This window comes from Phocoena phocoena, chromosome X (assembly GCF_963924675.1).
Source record: "Phocoena phocoena chromosome X, mPhoPho1.1, whole genome shotgun sequence".
Classification (NCBI taxonomy): domain Eukaryota; kingdom Metazoa; phylum Chordata; class Mammalia; order Artiodactyla; family Phocoenidae; genus Phocoena; species Phocoena phocoena.
Window position 1 is genome coordinate 65,321,594 of NC_089240.1, and position 20,983 is coordinate 65,342,576.

General features: G+C 35.8%; 1 protein-coding gene and 1 non-coding gene across 3 annotated transcripts in view; one reads left to right on the plus strand and one right to left on the minus strand.

Annotated features, from left to right (window-relative positions):
- The window catches only part of ATRX (ATRX chromatin remodeler), a 243,199-nt gene that overhangs the window by 128,645 nt on the left and 93,571 nt on the right, over positions 1–20,983 (minus strand). For both annotated transcript variants that reach the window (XM_065900087.1, XM_065900088.1), the window contains 2 exons: positions 4,000–4,133; positions 3,366–3,542 (listed from right to left, as the gene is read on the minus strand). In XM_065900087.1, the coding sequence (XP_065756159.1) occupies positions 3,366–3,542; positions 4,000–4,133 (311 nt within the window). The remainder of the gene's footprint in view (positions 1–3,365; positions 3,543–3,999; positions 4,134–20,983) is intronic.
- On the plus strand, positions 8,828–8,900 carry TRNAG-CCC (transfer RNA glycine (anticodon CCC)). The gene has a single exon. It is a non-coding gene; the product is annotated as a tRNA-Gly (tRNA).

Here is a 20,983-nt window from a genome sequence, read left to right on the forward strand (position 1 = left end):
CTATAAATCTAAAATTATTTCAAAATAAAATATTTTTAGAATATCATGAGCTGACCTCAGAATCAAAGGTCTATTCTATCTAAAAAAAAATAGGCAAGCATAAATAATATAAAGACTTGCTATGGGAGAAGAGGGGAATGAGGAATTACTGTTTAGTGAGTTTCAGCTTGGGATGATGAAAGAATTCTGGAGACAGATAGCGTTAATGGTTGCACAACAATGTGAATATATTAATGCTACTGAATTACTTCAAAAACTTAAAAATGGTTAAAATTTTATGTTATGTATATTTTTACCACAATAAAAAAAAACAATAGTAAAAAAGAACTGCTAAGCAACTGGGAATTTGGGAGAACACAGGTGTCCACATGCACGCACAAACTTATCCTGTAATTAAATACAATTTTAAGTCTAGTATTCATTTTTCATCAAACATTTTATTTTAAAAATTTTCAAACCTACCAAAAGTTTTAAAGAATTTTTGAATGTATCCTTTCTCCTATATTCACTTACTGTTAAGTTTAGCACATTTGCTTTATCTCTCCCTAAACATATACGCACCCTTTTTTGCACTGAACTATTTGAAATTAAGTGCTGATATCATGACAGTTAACCCTTAAGCATAAGGACACTGTCCTACATAACTAAATACCACTATAATGCATGAGAAAAATAACATCAATTTTAATATCTACTATAAAGGCAATCAATAACTACACTTTTGAAATTATCACCAAAATAACTTTTATAACTTTTTAAAAATTTAGGTGAAAACTGAAATCCACATACTACACTTGATTTAATATTATAATTCAGCTGTTAGCTTTTGATTTCTCCCCATTACCCAACATTAAGTTTCCAGACAATACAGGGACAACAGAGTTTGCAAAACTTGGAAAATCATGCAACTCCAAATGTAGTATCAATCACTATGATCATAACCTACATTAGAAAAATTAATATGATGGGATTTTAGTTTACTCCCTTCTACACAAACGAACCAAAAAAAAAAAAAAAAACAGCTGGGTAATAAGTTACCCACAGAAGAGGACAATGGAAACACAGGTCACAGAAAACTTGGGTTTCAATAAAGCATTTCAAATGTATTTGGCCCATTAAAGGACTCTATTCCTGAGCTAAGCCTCAGAGGCAAAATCAGTATTTCTCCTTTTGTTGAAGATGCACAGGAAATCATGTTGTTATGCTAAATCACTCAGTTCCTTTATAGAATGCTAAATCACTCAGTTCCTTTATAGAATCTGAAAGACCGGCTTGTACTCAGGCTGCAAAGAAATTTATGAGAAAAGCATTCACAAAATGAGGTACTATTATTTATTTGTCTACATGAAAATATCCATGAAATATTAAGTATATGTGTGGGTGGGGGGGTACCTTCCTCCTCTTCTTTAATGGATGGCTGCTGCTCTTTAGCTCTTAAATGTTCAGGATTCCAAGATGCTTTCCTTAGCCCTCTATTTGCACAACATTACAGCTCCACTGGGTAATCTCACTATTACACTTATACCAGAACAACCACACTTGACATCAACTATGGCAATATCCTTCAAATGGATTCAAAGCCTTCAGTCTCACAGAATAACAGGCAACTAATCTGAATGTATTACAACCTTGGTTGAAATCTTTCGATGGAAAAAATGAGTGGTTGTGCTGAAGTTGTGATTCTTGAGTGCTGGTAACGAATGTCCTGTGTCTTGAGGTGCCATACATGTTCATCAAGCTATCCACTTATGAAATGCACACTTTTCTGTATATATACCTTAAATAAAAAGTTTTTTAAAAAGTGGTTAAAAAAAAAAAAAAAAAAGTGGTGGCACTCCTCTGTGACTACACTAAAAACAAATTATACACTAAACTGGTAAACTGTATGGTTTGTGAATTATGTCTCAATATAGCTATGATATAAAAATAATTTTTAAAATTAAAAAAAAATTAAACCTTTCAATGGCTCTCCATCCTATAGAGCCTACTATACTTCTCAGACACTTCCAGAAATGCTTTCTTATTCCTAGTGGCAAAGAAGAGTTAATCTGCCCGACAGGAATTGGTTAGTAAAGTCTTCAGAATCTGCCCCAAAGAAGAAAAAACTTTCTTTAAACTTCTTGTTAGCCGAAATTCTCAGGAAAAGTTCACATTTAATTGCTCAATATATGTGATTACTTAATATAAGAATGCTCTCCACCAACTCTCAAGTAAAATGAACACACCAAAGATATGTACCACGTTTACTCTATAGCCTGATATACCCATGAGTCCACTGCCAAGTACTTCAGTTTGAGAAACACAGGCTTACAAAGGTCTCTGGTATCTGGTCTCTGTCTTACTGGCCCAGCCTAATTTCCTGCTGTTCCTTTCCCTACTCCCTCCTATACTCCAACTATACCACATTAATTGCATCCCCTCCACCATGTGCTAAACAATTTGCAGAGGCTTTTATAATTTTTTCCCTGCTTGTATTATACATCTTCACAATACATCTACCTGCTCCCCATTTAGAACTTGATCTGCTGGGTGAAACTCTTCACCTTTGTGAAGTCTTCTCTGATGATAACCCCTAGCCCCCAAGAAGCTAAAGAAATCCTCTCAGTGCCACACTTTATAATACCTCTGTTATACAAGACAACCCTCATGGTACTATAATTTCGTATAATATTAATGTCAATAATTCTTATTAAACCAATGACTGCCAAATCATATCAGAGATGCTCTTAAAACATATGGATACATAGGTCCCACCACCACCAATTATGCTGTAATTGGCTTGGGGTGCAGCCCTGCCATAGGTATATTTTTAAATCCAAGTTAACTGCATGTGTAGTCAGGTTGAAAACCATCACATAAGACAATGATTTCCTTATTCATTTTGTATCCTCGATGTTTACCATGATGCTGGAAACAGGTAAGTAACTCAGTGCAGAAGGTTTCAGACTTTTAATGTAATAAAAATTTAATCTGGCTAAAGTTTTACATATAAACTTGCATAAATCTATCCAAATTAATTGTATGTTCTATCTTTCCTCATTATTTCTTCCTGCACTTACAGGCAGTCTTAAATTTTCTACATAACTTTAATGCATATTTTATTTATTGTCATATTTCTTTGTCTTTTTAATCTAAATGTATATGACTACTAAAGGTCAAAAATATTCTTTGTGTCATCTCTCAAGTTTCTGGGTTATCTTCCCACTCTAAATTCTTTATTTCACTCTCAGAATAGTTGTTGTCAGTGTGCTGATACTCACCTAATATAGGTGGTCAATTGTTGGAGCCAATATACTTAAATTTCACAACTATACTTAGTTTATAAAACCAGTATGTTCCTTGCTATCAGAATTAAAATGTCTTACCCTTCCTTCTATTTCTGCCTTTGGCTTCTTTGTGCTCTTTAGGCTTCGTCTTTTTTTCTTCTCCAGATTCTCCATCACTCACAGTCAGCTTGTGCCTCAAAAGCCTATGTCTGTATCTTGGCTTCTTAGATTCTTCAGAATCTGAATCTGATTCAGAATTGACTTGATTTTTTGCTTCTAAATGGAGAAAACAAATCAGTAAAACCTTCAGCGTTTTTTCCTTTAAAATGTTGTAAAACTACATATTTTGTTTGTTGACAATTATCATGATTTATGGAACTGATCAGAGCTGTGTACTTATCTGTGTTGCATTGGTGATAACAGGCTATCTCATACATCAAACTTGATCTATTACTATTATTAAATATTGATTAAATATCACCAGTATACATTTATAGATTTTTTTAAAAGGTAAAAAAATTGTCCTTTAAAAATCATCTGTTTATTGGCAGTAACTGACAAAACTTGCACAATTATTACCAGATATTCAAACGGAGTAAAGGTAGTAAAGTTTTCAATATTTTAATAAACTTCAAATGCATGTGTTAAGAGATTTCATGGTCAGACAGTCTTCAAAGCCTGAATTGGTCAAATAATTATGACATCTCTTTGAGCTTCTCTTTGGGGAGCTCACCCTCATCTCCAGGGTTTTCTTCATTGTGTTTTCCACTTCTTTTTTTCCCTTCTTCTGATTCATCATCTGAAGATCCATCCTCATCGGAGGAAAGATTGGCTTTAATTTCTTCTAAAAGCATCTTCTTGGCAATTCTTGAGTAAAAAGACAATAAAAACTATATATTTGGTGGTGAAGTGTAACAAATTAAAAACAAAAAGAATTATGTGTATCAAAATAGAAATAAATGTGTCAATAGATATTTTATTATAAAGAAAAGGCTATCAAAACGATATTTTAACCTAAACTACCAACCAAAATTTCTGAAAATGCTCTTAGCACTGATTTTCTCCCAGTTCTATACAATTCTGCAATATAGTGAAAAATCTCAGGGACATTTCTACTAACTATTTTGACCAATTCTAACTTCATGCTGGATAACTTTCCAATCCTACACTTGCTCTGCTGCCACCATCCAACAACTACAATATCAAGACAGGCCCACAAAGGTAAATCAATTCATTCAGACAAATGGCATTCCAACACTGAACTCCACATGAGAGGATTTATTCAACAGCAAAACATATTCTTATAAAATCAGTGTGTAATAAACCACTTTATTGTGAAACAGTACCTCAAACTAGTGGATAATATTTTGGCCCTTAAATTTCAATTTGCTTCATAAATTCTTCTAACCAAATGAAAGAACACAACACATAAGTAGTGAAGCAATCAAAAATCCCTAATAATATTCAAACTAGGGCAGAGAAGGGGCAAGAGTGCTATTAACCACATACATAGTTAAAAGAACAAAAACTACCATAAATGAGTTTCCACTTTCCAAAGAAGTAGATAGTGCATTAGCCTCAAACATATCAAAATTTTTCAAGATGCTCCTCAAAGACCAATTTGCTAATGAAAAAATCAACTGCTAAAAGCATGAGAAAATAATTCTTTAATACCATCTTATGTTAAAATAAAATATATTCCTAAAAAATCTCCATATTTGCACTAAAGGAAGATATCTGAAGGTGTACAATAAAAGCAGTTTTTGTGCAAGACGAGGTGTTTTGCACCTTTTGATATAAATTCATAAATCACAGTTAACAAAGGAATACCTTACAGAAAGGCTCAAAAGTTGACATGATTCTTGGTTTTCCATGAACTAACTTCTATGTGGATAAACGTCTACTCTGCAATCAAGAATGACTCTAGCTCAGTCAAAAACTTGCGACTGGAATTATGAAATTTTTGTTATTTTTGGATTTGAAACTCCTCTTTTTATTTCTTAACAAGCACTCACATTTAAATCAAGAATACATTCAATGGTAGGAGATGCCAATGCATGTTAATGCCTTAACTTTATTTGATACATTGTTCATTGCTATTTATACTCAAAGATATATAGCGAAGGCACCTAAACAGACTGAAGCAAACAAAATAGCTAATCACTTCCATAAATGCTTATTATATGCCCTTTGGTACTTCCCCCCTAACCAGATAGATAAGGAATATTTACACAACGTGGAGAGTTACCAATTGCAAGAGGAAACCACAGATGAGTTAGCTTTTCTGAGGGTTTCCAACTTGATTTGCTAAAATTAGATCACTCCAATTAAAATCCTACTGGAGCTGGGGACTTCCCTGGTGTTCCAGTGGTTGGGACTTCGCCTTCCAATGCAGGGGGTGCGGGTTCAATCCCTGGTCAGGGAGCTAAGATCCCACATGCCTCATGGCCAAAAAAACCAAAACATAAAACAGAAGCAATAATGTAACAAATTCAATAAAAGACTTTAATAATGGTCCACATCAAAAATTTTAAAAATTAAAAAAAGACCCTACTCGAGTTGAGCAATAAAGTCTTCGTTGCTCTTAAACTTCTACATCAGTAGTTTGCTGACTTCGGTTGCACACGGTAAACATTTTAAAAATGGGGACTAATATAGGGTTGCCAACTTTTCATTTCATCAAGAAAAAAATTTAAACCCAAATATCATTTACTTTTATCATTTTATAAAATAAACAAACACACCCTCCACAAATTAGGAAACAGTTTCAAAATAAACAGTGGTTCTTTAAATTTATTAAAAGCATCTTTCTGGAAAAACTCTAAAATCATATTTAATACACACCACATTATCATTTCCCATGAACAAGGAAGAACTTTCTCAAGCCAGTTTGAGTAAAAACACTGTTTTGGAATGAATAAATGTGTGTGCGTGCTCGAGTGTGCATATAATGTGAAGCACTGGATAATAGGTTACAAATAGGAAAACATAGTTTACCTGCAGTTACAAGATCTTATATACCCATTTGGGTGGTACAATAATAGCCAACAAAAATACAATTATTAATTTAGTTACTCTAAAGTTTAGTTCAATCACCTGATTTCAGTTTGTATTTACAAGTTCAAAAAATGTCTTAAATTCTGTATAATCTGTAAAGACTTGGTTGTTAACTTTAACAAACCACATATTTCTTCTTTCAAACTCTAGACTCCTAATATGTCTACTAAATGGAAAGTCAAAATATGTAAACCTACAAATACTAAAGTTCTAGACTGTCATGAAGAACTATGAAATATATAAAACAATAAGATTCTATACCAACTTAAAATACTCACATAAGTCATGGAAAATAAAATGAGATCCACATAATGAAGAATTAATTGATTTATCAACAACCTTCAGTAAGACCATAATATATAGATCACAGATACTTTAGAAGCAAAAAAAATTTACAAACTTCAGAGAATGCCCATTTTTCTCCAAACTGACAGTTATACAGAGTGATAGAGACTCACTAAGATGTTTTAAATTTCCCCTCTAACACCTTTTGAGCAAAGGAAAGTCTAATGTACAGCCAAATACATTAAGCCCTAAAAAGAATAATAAAGTTAAATTATTTTGCATAAATTATGGCTGATGGCTCATGTCCAATATGTCAAAGACCTACTGTATCACACACCTAGCCTATCGCATAGCTGACACCTCAAAGTTAGAACTTAATTTGAAGGACCTAAGTAAGGGCTGAGGCTGACCTTCAACCTGAGTATTCAGCAAACATGTTGAGGTGAGATGTGTCCCATCTACAGAGCCTGCTGTGAGATGCTTTAAGGGAAACTCCACTACTTTAACTCTTGAGTCACAGGCCACAGAGACTTCAAGGACATCATCACTTGAGAACCAGCTGAGGCTGGCAAAGCATCATTTTGGAGGCCTCGGCTGGACCCGTGCTGGTATGCATGTGATGGATGTATAGTCATGATCCCTAGTTGACTCTGTTTCTGAGAAAATCATCCAAGCAACAAGGTACTGCCCCTGGAATCTCAAAGCTCAACATTGCATCTTGAGGCAGGTGTAGCATCCAAAGCAGTCACGACTCTATCAGAAGCATTAGAGGCACAGGCTGTGCCACTCTTGTGGCAGAAAATCTGGGCAGAGCTGGAAGTAATGGAGCCAGTCCTCCATTTTCCTGAAAGGGAGGGAAGGGAGAGGGGAAGAAAGCAAAACAATATGGGAGGGAGGGTAAAAACCCACAAACAAACAATGATCGGAACTGGTGCATGAAAGAATAAATAAAAGAACTGCAAAACTCGAACAAGCTAAGTCTTCTAAATCACATAATGAATACCAAGATACGATAATGCCTTATTACACCGTCCACCTTCGTCTACTAAAATAAAGCAAAACTAAAATAAGGAATGAGCCCAACAATGCAAAGACAAACAAGCAATCAGAGAGGGAGGGGGGGAGAGAGAGGGAGAGAGAGACAGAGAGAGAGAGAGAGAGACAGAGAGACAGACAGAGAGAGAGAGAGAGAGAGAGAGAGCACCAAGAAAGCCTTTAGTAATTCTGATCCTATCTAGAAAGGAAATCAGTAATGCCTCTTGTTTAAGCACTCAAACAGGAAAAGAAAGTAAACTGCCTCTTGCTGGTAGGTAAATCAAGAATTCAAAACACTGAGTTTCTAAGAAAGGAGTGATCAAGAGAAAGATCTCTTGCACCAGAGAAGAGATCTTGTAGAGAAACAGCCATTACAAAAGCAACACAAAATGTTAGAGCTAGAAGAAGGGACCTTAGAGTCCAACTCTGTCATTTTACAGATGAGGAAACAGGCTTAAAGAGGGGAAATAACTTGGCCAAAGAAACAAAGCTAGTTAGTGTCAAAGCCAGGAGTAGTACCTAAGATCCTGAACCCCAATCTGCTACTAATTTTATTATGCCAGTGCTATATTCTCTATTAATTCACTACTACTGTGCTAATGAGTGCTTGGGGCAATAGACTAAGGTCACATTCTTAAAGTTATCTGTATTTCACTGATTTAGAAATGAAAGAATTCAAGTTTTGATTAAAAAAAATTTTTTTGAAAGAGTTCTAAACATCTTTCGGCCAGTATGCACCATCTCTAAAATGTACTGACAGGTCATCTTGAATACATCCTACAATCTACTGCTTTATCTTTTAAGAGGTTCTGAAAACAGGCTTGAAGAAAATTGCTAAATGAAAAATACATTTTTAGAAGGCCAAAATACTGTGCATCCATACACACAGGTGACAAAATTTTAAATTTCTTTTTACATTCTGTGCACAATATCACAATAGTTAAAACAGAGAATTCTGAATAAGATTATAAGTTTCGAGATTAAAAAAAACTGTGTAAGTAAATGTAGTACTAAAACATCATACCATATATAAAAGGTTGATATGTAAAACAATTCAAATGACTACAGTCCAAAAATCGTTGAATATTTTTTGTGAGGAACACACGTTCTTCTAGTAGGGAGGGAGGCTTTGTTTTAACAAATGCTACATATTTCAGGTTGAGAATTAAAACATTTCGGGGACTTCCCTGGTGGTCCAGTGGTTAAGACTCTGCACTCCCAATGCAGGGGGCACAGGTTCAATCCCTGGTCAGGGAACTAAGATCCCACATGCCGCACAGCACGGCAAAAAAAAAAAAAAAAAAAAAAAATCAATCACATAATTACAATGGAATTCCTCATCTTCAAAATCTGTATTAGTGATTTTTTAACTTCTTGGTTCAAACTTATTATCTTTTTTTTTTTTTTTGACGGCGCCACTCAGCTTGCGGGATCAAACCTGGGCCTCCTGCAGTGGAAGCATGAAGTCCTAACCACTGGACCGCCAGGGATTTCCCCAAATTAGTACCTTGATATAAACCTTTCTATGAAAAACTATAACCAAGGCATAATGATCTGCACCTAAAGATAGTGCTATTCATGAAACAATGATGAAGTCACTAAATAACCAAAAAGCTGAACAACAGTATGAAACTATTTTTTAAGTCACATGTTCTACAATGTTTGCAGTTAATGAAAAACATCACTGTTTTCGTAAAATTAATATCAAATAACTTTTAAAAAAAATCTTAGGAGTACGAAAATAAAAGCTGTATGAAATCAAGAACCCACAGTTTATTAACAATTTATACATGGGCTCAAATTACAAAATGTGTATTCCCTGATTTTATGTAAAAATCTAAGTCAGCTTTAGAGGAAATTTTAACAAGAAAAAATTTATTAACATTGATATAAATTTAGAAAATTTGATCATACTAAATAGCTCAATATTTTTATAACTGAAAAGTAAAAACAAAGACTTATGTGTTTCAATTTTATTTTTAAAATTCAAAGTAAAAGGGCTTCCCTGGTGGCGCAGTGGTTGAGAGTACGCCTGCCGATGCAGGGGACACGGGTTCGTGCCCCAGTCCGGGAAGATCCCACATGCTGTGGAGCGGCTGGGCCCGTGAGCCATGGCCGCTGAGCCTGCGCGTCCAGAGCCTGTGCTCCGCAACGGGAGAGGCCACAACAGTGAGAGGCCCGCGTACCGCCAAAAAAAAAAAAAAAAAAAAATCAAACTAAAAGACAAAGACAATACAGTCAGAAAAATGAACCTTTTTTGCTAACACTAGAAAAATCCAAACTCTCCTTTTGGGTGGGGGTGCTTTTTCTCATCTAAAAGTCCCATTACAATATCACCAAAGAATAGAGAATAGGAACAGAAGGCTGAACATAATATTTATATCTTAAGCAGAGAGATCACCACTGATGACCATATTTCTTTCATTGCTGGGAATTCTAGCATAAAAGAGAGAGCTGGTGGCAACTGTAACCAGTTTAGATATCTAAAAATAGATCCTATCCAGTGTCTAGACACCTGTATTATACTTGAGTTACAATACTTACCTGCACTATAAAGACAAAATAAATTGAACAAGAATTACCTTAAAATTGCCAGACATTTAAAACCCTTACTCAAACATGAAACAAGTAAAATACTCATTTAAAAAGCTACCTTTGTTTTTCAAACCCAATAAAGGAGAACTAAAGCAATTTTGCTAACCAAATAGGACCATCATGAAAGAAAATTCACAGAAAAAAATTATTACAGATTCAGCAAATTTGTATAGAGAACATATAAAGTCATGTACAGAAAATGAACATTTGGAAAAGTGTTTAAAATAGAAACCAAAGTCATATGTCAAAGGAACGTGAGATATACTCATGCCATTAATCTTTGCTGAAATCAGGTAAACAACCATCAAATATCTTTATTAGCATGAACAATATCCAGGAATCATTAATCACTTCCAAAAATATGCTGGATTAACAGCACAGAGCCTGCATCAAAAAAATATGTATGACTTCCGGGAAGGTGGCGGAAGACTAAGACATGGAGATCATCTTCCTCCCCACAGATACACCAGAAATACATCTACATGTGGAACAACTCGTACAGAACACCTACTGAACGCTGGCAGAAGACCTCAGACCTCCCAAAAGGCAACAAAACCCCCATGTACCTGGGTAGGGAAAAAGAAAAAAGAATAAACAGAGACAAAAGGATAGGGAAGGGACCTGCACCAGTGGGAAGGAGCTGTGAAGGAGGAAAGGTTTCCACACACTAGGAAGCCCCTTCGTGGGCGGAGACTGCGGGTGGCGGAGGGGGAAAGCTTCGGAGCCAAGGGGGAGAGCACAGCAACAGGGTTACGGGGGGCAAAGCGGAGAGATTCCTGCACAGAGGATTGGTGTGGACCGGCACTCACCAGCCCGACCGGCTTCTCTGCTCACACGACGGAGCGGGCGTGGCTGCGAGCTGAGGCTCGGGCTTCGGTCAGAGCGCAGGGAGAGGACTGGGGTTGGCGGCATGAACACAGCCTGCAAGGGGTTAGTGCACCACGGCTGGCCGGGAGGGAGTCCTGGGAAAAGTCTGGACCTGCCAAAGAGGCAAGAGACTTTTTCTTCCCTCTGTGTTTCCTGGTGCGCGAGGAGAGGGGATTAAGAACGCTGCTTAAAGGAGCTCCAGAGACGGGCGCGAGCCGCGGCTAAAACGGCGGACCCCAGAGACGGGCATGAGACGCTAAGGCTGCTGCGGTCGCCACCAAGAAGCCTGGGTGCGAGCACAGGTCACTATCCACACCCCTCTTCCGGAGAGCCTGTGCAGCCCGTCACTGCCAGGTTCCCGGGATCCAGGGACAACTTACCCGCGAGAACGCAAGGCGAGCCTCAGGCTTGTGCAAGGTCACGCCAGCCTCTGCTGCCACAGGCCCGTCCCACACTCCATGCCCCTCCCTCCCCCCAGCCCGAGTGACCCAGAGCCCCCGAATCAGCGGCTCCTTTAACCCCGTCCTGTCTGAGCGAAAAACAGACGACTTCCAGTGACCTACACGCAGAGGCAGGGCCAAATCCAAAGCTGAGCACCTGGGAGCTGTGAGAACAAAGAAGAGAAAGGGAAATCTCTCCCAGCAGCCTCAGAAGCAGCGGATTAAAGCTCCACAATCAACTTGACGTACCCTGCATCTGTGGAATATATGAATGTCAGACAACAAATCATCCCAAATTGAGGAGGTGGACTTTGAGAGCAAGATTTATGATTTTTTCCCCTTCTCCTCTTTTAGTGAGTGTGTATGTGTATGCTTCTGCTTCTGTGTGAGATTTTGTTATGTATAGCTTTGCTTCCACCATTTGTCCTACAGTTCTATCCGTCCGTTTTTGTTTTTAATTTTTTTCTTAATAATTAATTTTAATAACTTTATTTTATTTTACTTTATCTTCTTTCTTTCCTTCTTTTTTCTTTCTATGCTTCCTTCCCTCCTTTAGACAGTAAAACATCCCAAATTGAGGAGGTGGACTTCGAGAGCAAGATTTATGATTTTTTCCCCTTTTCCTCTTTTTGTAAATGTGTATGTCTATGCTTCTGTATGAGATTTTATCTCTACAGTTTTGCTTCCACCATTTGTCCTAAAGTTCTATCTGTCCATTTTTGTTTTTTTTTTAATTTTTTTCTTAATAATTACTTTTAATTTAATAACTTTATTATATTTTACTTTATTATATTTTACTTTATCTTCTTTCTTTCTTTCTTTTTTCCTTCCTTCCCTCCTTGCTTCTTTCCTCCCACCGTCCCACTCCCTCCCTCCTTTCCTTCCTTCCTTCTTTTCTTTCTTTCTCCCTTCCTTCCTACCTTCCTTCCTTCCTTTCTTTCTTTCTTCCTAGTTCTACTAATTCTTTCTCTCTACTTTTTCTCCCTTTTATTCTGAGCCGTGTGGATGAAAGGCTCTTGGTGCTGCAGCCAGGAGTCAGTGCTCTGCCTCTGAGGTGGGACTCCAACTTCAGGACACTGGTCCACAAGAGACGTCCCAGCTCCACATAACATCAAATGGCGAAAATCTCCCAGATATCTCCATCTCAAAGCCAGCACCCAGCTTCACTCAACGACCAGCAATCTACAGTGCTGGACACCCTATGCCAAACAAATAGCAAAACAGGAAAACAACCCCACCCATTAGAAGAGAGGCTGCCTAACATCATAATAAGTCCTCAGACACCCCAAAACACACCACTGGACATGGACCTGCCCACCAGAGGGACAAGACCCAGCCTCATCCACCAGAACACAGGCACTAGTCCCCTCCACCAGGAAGCATACACTACCCACTGAACCAAACTTAGCCACTGGGGACAGAAACGAAAAACAAGGGGAACTACCAACTTGCAGCGTGGAAAAAGGAGACGTCCAAACACAGTAAGATAAGCAAAATGAGAAGACATAAAAACACACCGCAGTTGAAGGAGCAAGATAAAAACCAACCAGACCTAAGAAATGAAGAGGAAACAGGCACTCTACCTGAAAAAGAATTCAGAATGATAGTAAAGATGATCCAAAATCTTAGAAATAGAATAGACAAAATGCAAGAAACATTTCACAAGGACCTAGAAGACTAAAGATGAAACAAACTACAATGAACAACACAATAAATGAAATGAAAAATACTCTAGATGGGATCAATAGCAGAATAACTGAGGCAGAAGAATGGATAAGTGACGTGGAAGATAAAATAGTGGAAATAACTACTGCAGAGCAGAATAAAGAAAAAAGAATGAAAAGAACTGAGGACAGTCTCAGAGACCTCTGGGACAACATTAAATGCACCAACATTCGAATTATAGGGGTTCCAGAAGAAGAAGAGAAAAAGAAAGGGACTGAGAAAATATTTGAAGAGATTATAGTTGAAAATTTCCCTAATATGGGAAAGGAAATAGTTAATCAAGTCCAGGAAGCACAGAGAGAACCATACAGGATAAATCCAAGGAGAAATATGCCAAGACACATATTAATCAAACTGTCAAAACTTAAATACAAAGAAAACATATTAAAAGCAGCAAGGGAAAAATAACAAATAACACACAAGGGAATCCCCATAAGGTTAACAGCTGATCTTTCAGCAGAAACTCTGCAAGCCAGAAGGGACTGGCAGGACATATTTAAAGTGATGAAGGAGAAAAACCTGCAACCAAGATTACTCTACCCAGCAAGGATCTCGTTCAGATTTGATGGAGAAATTAAAACGCTTACAGACAATCAAAAGCTGAGAGAGTTCAGCACCACCAAACCAGCTTAACAACAAATGCTAAGGGAACTTCTCTAGGCAAGGAACACAAGAGAAGGATAAGACCTACAATAACGAACCCAAAACAATTAAGAAACTGGGAATAGGAACATACATATCGATAATTACCTTAAATGTAAATGGACTAAATGCTCCCACCAAAAGACACAGATTGGCTGAATGGATACAAAAAAAGACCCATATATATGCTGTCTAAAAGAGACCCACTTCAGACCTACAGACACATACAGACTAAAAGCAAGGGGATGGAAAAACATTCCATGCAAATGGAAACCAGAAAAAAGCTGGAGTAGCAATTCTCATATCAGACAAAATAGACTTTAAAATAAAGACTATTAGAAGAGACAAAGAAGGACACTACATAATGATCAAGGAATCGATCCAAAAAGAAGATATAACAATTGTAAATATTTATGCACCCAACATAGGAGCACCTCAATACATAAGGCAAATACTAAGAGTCATAAAAGGGGAAATCGACAGTAACACATTCACAGTAGTGGACTTTAACACCCCACTTTCACCAATGAACAGATCATAGAAAAAGAAAATAAATAAGGAATCACAAGCTTTAAATGATACATTAAACAAGATGGACTTAATTGATATTTATAAGACACTCTATCCAAAAACAACAGAATACACATTTGTCTCAAGTGCTCATGGAACACTCTCCAGGATAGATCATACCTTGGGTCACAAATCAAGCCTTGGTAAATTTAAGAAAATTGAAATTGTATCAACTACCTTTTCCGACCACAACGCTATGAGACTAGATATCAATTACAGGAAAAGATCTGTAAAAAATACCAACACATGGAGGCTAAACAATACACTACTTAATAACGAAGTGATCACTGAAGAAATCAAAGAGGAAATCAAAAAAATACCTAGAAACAAGTGACAATGGAGACATGACGACCCAAAACCTATGGGATGCAACAAAAGCACTTCTAAGAGGGAAGTTTATAGCAATACAAGCCCACCTTAAGAAACAGGAAACATTTCGAATAAACAACCTAACCTTGCACCTAAAGCAATAAGAGAAAGAACAAAAACACCCCAAAGTTAGCAGAAGGAAAGAAATCATAAAAATCAGATCAAAAATAAATGAAAAAGAAATGAAGGAAACGACAACAAAGATCAATAAAACTAAAAGCTGGTTCTCTGAGAAGATAAACAGAATAGATAAACCGTTAACCAGACTCATCAAGAAAAAAGGGAGAAGACTCAATAGAATTAAAAATGAAAAAGGAGAAGTAACAACTGACACTGCAGAAATACAAAAGATCATGAGAGATTACTACAAGCAACTCTATGCCAATGAAATGGACAACCTGGAAGAAACGGACAAATTCTTAGAAATGCACAACCTGCCAAGACTGAATTAGGAAGAAATAGAAAATATGAACAGACCAATCACAAGCACTGAAATTGAAACTGTGATTAAAAATCTTCCAACAAACAAAAGCCCAGGACCAGATGGATTCACAGGTGAATTCTATCAAACATTTAGAGAAGAGCTAACACCTATTCTTCTCAAACTCTTCCAAAATATAGCAGAGGGAGGAACACTCCCAAACTCATTCTATGAGGCCACCATCACCCTGATACCAAAACCAGACAAGGATGTCACAAAGAAAGAAAACTACAGGCCAATATCACTGATGAACATAGATGCAAAAATCCTCAACAAAATACTAGCAAACAGAATCCAACAGCACATTAAACGGATCATACACCATGATCAAGTGGGGTTTATTCCAGGAATGCAAGGATTCTTCAATATACGCAAATCAATCATTGTGATACACCATATTAACAAACTGAAGGATAAAAACCATATGATCATCTCAATAGATGCAGAGAAAGCTTTTGACAAAATTCAACATCCATTTATGATAAAAACCCTGCAGAAAGTAGGCACAGAGGGAACTTTCCTCAACATAATAAAGGACATATATGACAAACCCACCGCCAACATCATCCTCAATGGTGAAAAGCTGAAAGCATTTCCACTAAGATCAGGAACAAAACAAGGTTGCCCACTCTCACCACTCTTATTCAACAGTTTTGGAAGTTTTAGCCACAGCAATCAGAGAAGAAAAGGAAATAAAAGGAATCCAAATCGGAAAAGAAGAAGTAAATCTGTCACTATTTGTAGATGACATGATACTATACATAGAGAATCCTAAAGATGCTACCAGAAAACTAGTAGAGCTAATCAATGAATCTGGTAAAGTAGCAGGATACAAAATTAATGCACAGAAATCTCTGGCATTCCTATACACTAATGATGAAAAATCTGAAAGTGAAATCAAGAAAACACTCCCATTTACCACTGCAACAAAAAGAATAAAATATCTAGGAATAAACCTACCTAAGGAGACAAAAGACCTGTATGCAGAAAATTATAAGACACTGATGAAAGAAATTAAAGATGATACAAATAGATGGAGAGATATACCATGTTCTTGGATTGGAAGAATCAACATTGTGAAAATGACTCTACTACCCAAAGCAATCTACAGATTCAATGCAATCCCTATCAAACTACCACTGGCATTTTTCACAGAACTAGAACAAAAAATTTCACAATTTGTATCAAAACACAAAAGACCCCGAATAGCCAAAGCAATCTTGAGAACGAAAAACGGAGCTGGAGGAATCAGGCTCCCTGACTTCAGACTATACTCCAAAGCTACAGTAATCAAGACAGTATGGTACTGGCACAAAAACAGAAAGATAGATCAATGGAACAGGACAGAAAGCCTAGAGATAAACCCACGCACATATGGTCACCTTAACTTTGATAATGGAGGCAGGAATGTATAGCGGAGAAAGGACAGCCTCTTCAATAAGTGGTGCTGGAAAAACTGGACAGCTACATGTAAAAGTATGAGATTAGATCACTCCCTAACACCATACACAAAAATAAGCTCAAAATGGATTAAAGACCTAAATGTAAGGCCAGAAACGATCAAACTCTTAGAGGAAACCATAGGCAGAACACTCTATGACATAAATCACAGCAAGATTCTTTTTGACCCACCTCCTAGAGAAATGGAAATAAAAACAAATAAACAAATGGGACTTAATGAAACTTCAACGCTTTTGCACAGCAAGGGAAACCATAAACAAGACCAGAAGACAACCCTCAGAATGGGAGAAAATATTTGCAAATGAAGCAACTGACAAAGGATTAATCTCCAAAATTTATATGCAGCTCATGCAGCTTAATAACAAAAAAACAACCAACCCAATTCAAAAATGGGCAGAAGATCTAAATAGACATTTCTCCAAAGAAGATATACAGACTGACAACAAACACATGAAAGAATGCTCAACATCATTAATCATTAGAGAAATGCAAATCAAAACTACAATGAGATATCATCTCACACCTGTCAGAATGGCCATCATCAAAGAATCTAGAAACAATAAATGCTGGAGAGGGTGTGGAGATAAGGGAACCCTCTTGCACTGTTGGTGGGAATGTAAATTGATACAGCCACTGTGGAGAACAGTAAGGTGGTTCCTTAAAAAACTGCAACTAGAACTACCATATGACCCAGCAATCCCACTACTGGGCATATACCCTGAGAAAACCATAATTCAAAAAGAGTCATGTACCAAAATGTTCATTGCAGCTCTATTTACAATAGCCCAGAGATGGAAACAACCTAAGTGTCCATCATCAGATGAATGGATAAAGAAGATGTGGAACATATATACAATGGAATATTAGCCATAAAAAGAAACGAAATTGAGCTATTTATAATGAGTTGGATAGACCTAGAATCTGCCATACAGAGTGAAGTAAGTCAGAAAGAGAAAGACAAATACTGTATGCTAACACATATATATGGAATCTAAGAAAACATATGTCATGAAGGACCTAGGGGTAAAACAGGAATAAAGACACAGACCTACTAGAGAATGGACTTGAGGATATGGGGAGGGGCAAGGGTAAGCTGTGACAAAGCGAGAGAGAGGCATGGACATATATACACTACCAAACCTAAGGTAGATAGCTAGTGGGAAGCAGCCGCCTAGCACAGCGAGATCAGCTCCGTGCTTTGTGACCGCCTGGAGTGGTGGGATAGGGAGGGTGGGAGGGAGGGAGACGCAAGAGGTAAGAGATATGGGAACATATGTATATATATATATAGCTGATTCATTTTGTTTTAAAGCAGAAACTATCACACCATTGTAAAGCAATTATACTCCAATAAAGATGTTTAAAAAATTAAATTAAATTTAAAAAAAAAGAATACCTACACCGAGCTAGTAGGGAAAAAAAATAATCATTTGCATGTTTTCCAGTCTGAAAAGCAAAGTATTACCAAATGATAAAATACTTGGAAATTTTGAAGGCTACAGTGTAGTCCCACAATAATTAAACAGAACTTCTATTAACATTGGGTAATTTCTTTAAGCAATCTCTAAATCAAATTTTGCTTCAATGAAAAAAAAATCATTTAACCCCACTGAGAGAGAAATTATGAGAAAAATTATGCAGTATTTGTAGACCCAACTAAGCATTTTTCAACTACGAAGTAAATACATGTATCTGTGTGGCAGGAGAGGGTATCCATATAAAAACCTCAGCTTTTAAACAAAATTGGGATTAAAAAAAAAAATGCTGATTTAGAAAAAAATATAGCAATCTAGTTTTCTCCTCTTAAAAGCTCAGTTTTAAATATTTTCCATGCCCTGTGAAAAATACAAATGAAGAATATTCTTAAAATATTTCTTTTTTGGGAGAAATGGATTCTTCAGTGACTGTTTTAGTATGCAACCCCTAAAGCAAAGCCTGGTTTAATAATCCTCAACACTATCACTGTTGAACTTGAATACACTACCATCTTATAACTGAGGCTAATTCACAGTGCAGGTATTAAAATATAGGACATTAAATATCCTTTCAATGAAAGAAACAATTTCAAACATAACTAACAGGTATTTGAAAGGCAACATTAACATAATGGCACATTCAAATAAATGACTTTAAAATTACATGTATAATTTAAATAACCTGACAAACTGTTTGATATTATTATTCTCCCTTTCAAAAAGTACATAAAGTCTAAGCTATAAAATTTGAAGTAAATTCTCAGTTATACAAAATTGAAAGTATAAAGTTCGTCCACTATTTAATTTTTTCTAAAAAGCTCAGTCAAAAAATCGTAAAAGTTAACCTGTTATTCAACCTATAATTCTTGTCATTGTTTATTAAATAAATGCAATTAAATAGAAATTACTTTACAAGTTAGACCACTCTATCTCACAACAGCATACATTTACTTTCAAATACGAATGATACTACATAATAGACTAAATACATAATAGACTAAATACACTAAAATAACAGAAACTTATTTATTCACACCTACTGAAATATTCAGAACATGACTAAGTTCTTTAAATGACCTCAGAAGCTATTATAACTTTAAAACAGAAAAGATAAATAATGGTGAAATCTGTTGTAAAACTTTCACACACATATATAAGTAAATATGACATATATAAGTACATATGTTTTGGGAATTATTACTTCATCAATTTTAGAAATATCAAAACTTCTTTGGCTACAAACTAGCCTACGTATCTTGGTTCTATCAAATTCTTTCAACTCTCATGAAAAGATGGATTATAATTAAAATTAAATGCTTGAACAAGCAAAAAGTTTTTCAGAAATTTATTGCATCCAAATAGTTAACCATTTGCATTAATACACTATTTACCTCTCCATAAACATTAACACTGAAAATGTATTACAATACTGCTAAAAAGGCAAAGCATATGCAGTTTATACACAATTACACAATTGTGTACAAATTTATACACAATTACAACATGCTGTCTACCAAAATACATCCTACTCAAAAATGTGAAAGGTAAAAATAATTCCAAGACTTTATCATGATCTGAAAACAAATTTTTAAAAGTTGCTTAGTGCATATGCAAATATGCTCAAGTACGCTGTCTATACCAAAATAATTCAAGAAGGTATTTGTATCCCCATCATTAGATAACCCATGGGTATTAGATACCTCATTGGTATATTGGATATGAAACAAGTTATTAATGGCATATTTTATAAAAGCACACTAAACTGAATATAAAGAAAAACATGCTCAAGGTAAAATTCAATTCTTCTCAAAAGTACTCAACAGGGTTGTATTTTTTAATCACAAATGCAAGATGGAATTAAAGATACCTTTCAATAAAATAATTGCCAGTTACAGAGAGATATGATCAAGTAACTTAAAAAATAAAAATGATATTTATATTTTGACAAGCTCTAACACAAATAAAAAATTATCATACCTTAATGACACTCATTTGGTGTTTAAATATGAAATTAAGATTCTAACTCATAAGTAAATTAGGATATAGCATGTTTTAAGCATTATTAGCCTTTCAATAACATTTAAGGCCTTAAGATTTACAAGAAAGCAAATGATAGCATAAATAAATGAAGAGGAATTAAAGCATTTTAAAAGAGAATAAAATTTTAAATGCTTTCATAATCTCACTGTGATCATATCATATACTATATAAAATGCCTGATGAATAAAATGTATGCCTTCACCATTCCATTATGGACCCGACCCCGATCCCACAAAATAATTGGATATATATTTTTAATTAAAAAATAAGTAGGTAAAGCAGCATCTGAGTCTTTGTATCTGTGATTAAGCTCTATTCAAAAGTGCAAAATAAAATTGTTCATTCACCTTAATAAAAACGCCCTCCTGCTAATTAGGAGAATGCTGATCTTTGAAACAGAAAAATCTATCAGCACCAGCAAGATATAAAACAGCTAGAGTGACGGTTGGCCCCACAGTATTTACCAACTCAAAGTTAATTCCTTACAAAATTATGACACAAAAATTACATGTTTACTTTCATGTTTTCTTAATTATTAGAGTTTACTATTAGGAATAAATGGATGGTTAATACAGTACTATGTAGTAAAACCTCAAGTCTATTATAGATTTTTTGGTGCTAGAATTAATCAGAGAACATTTCATCCAACCTTTTTGTTTTAAAGAACAGAAAATT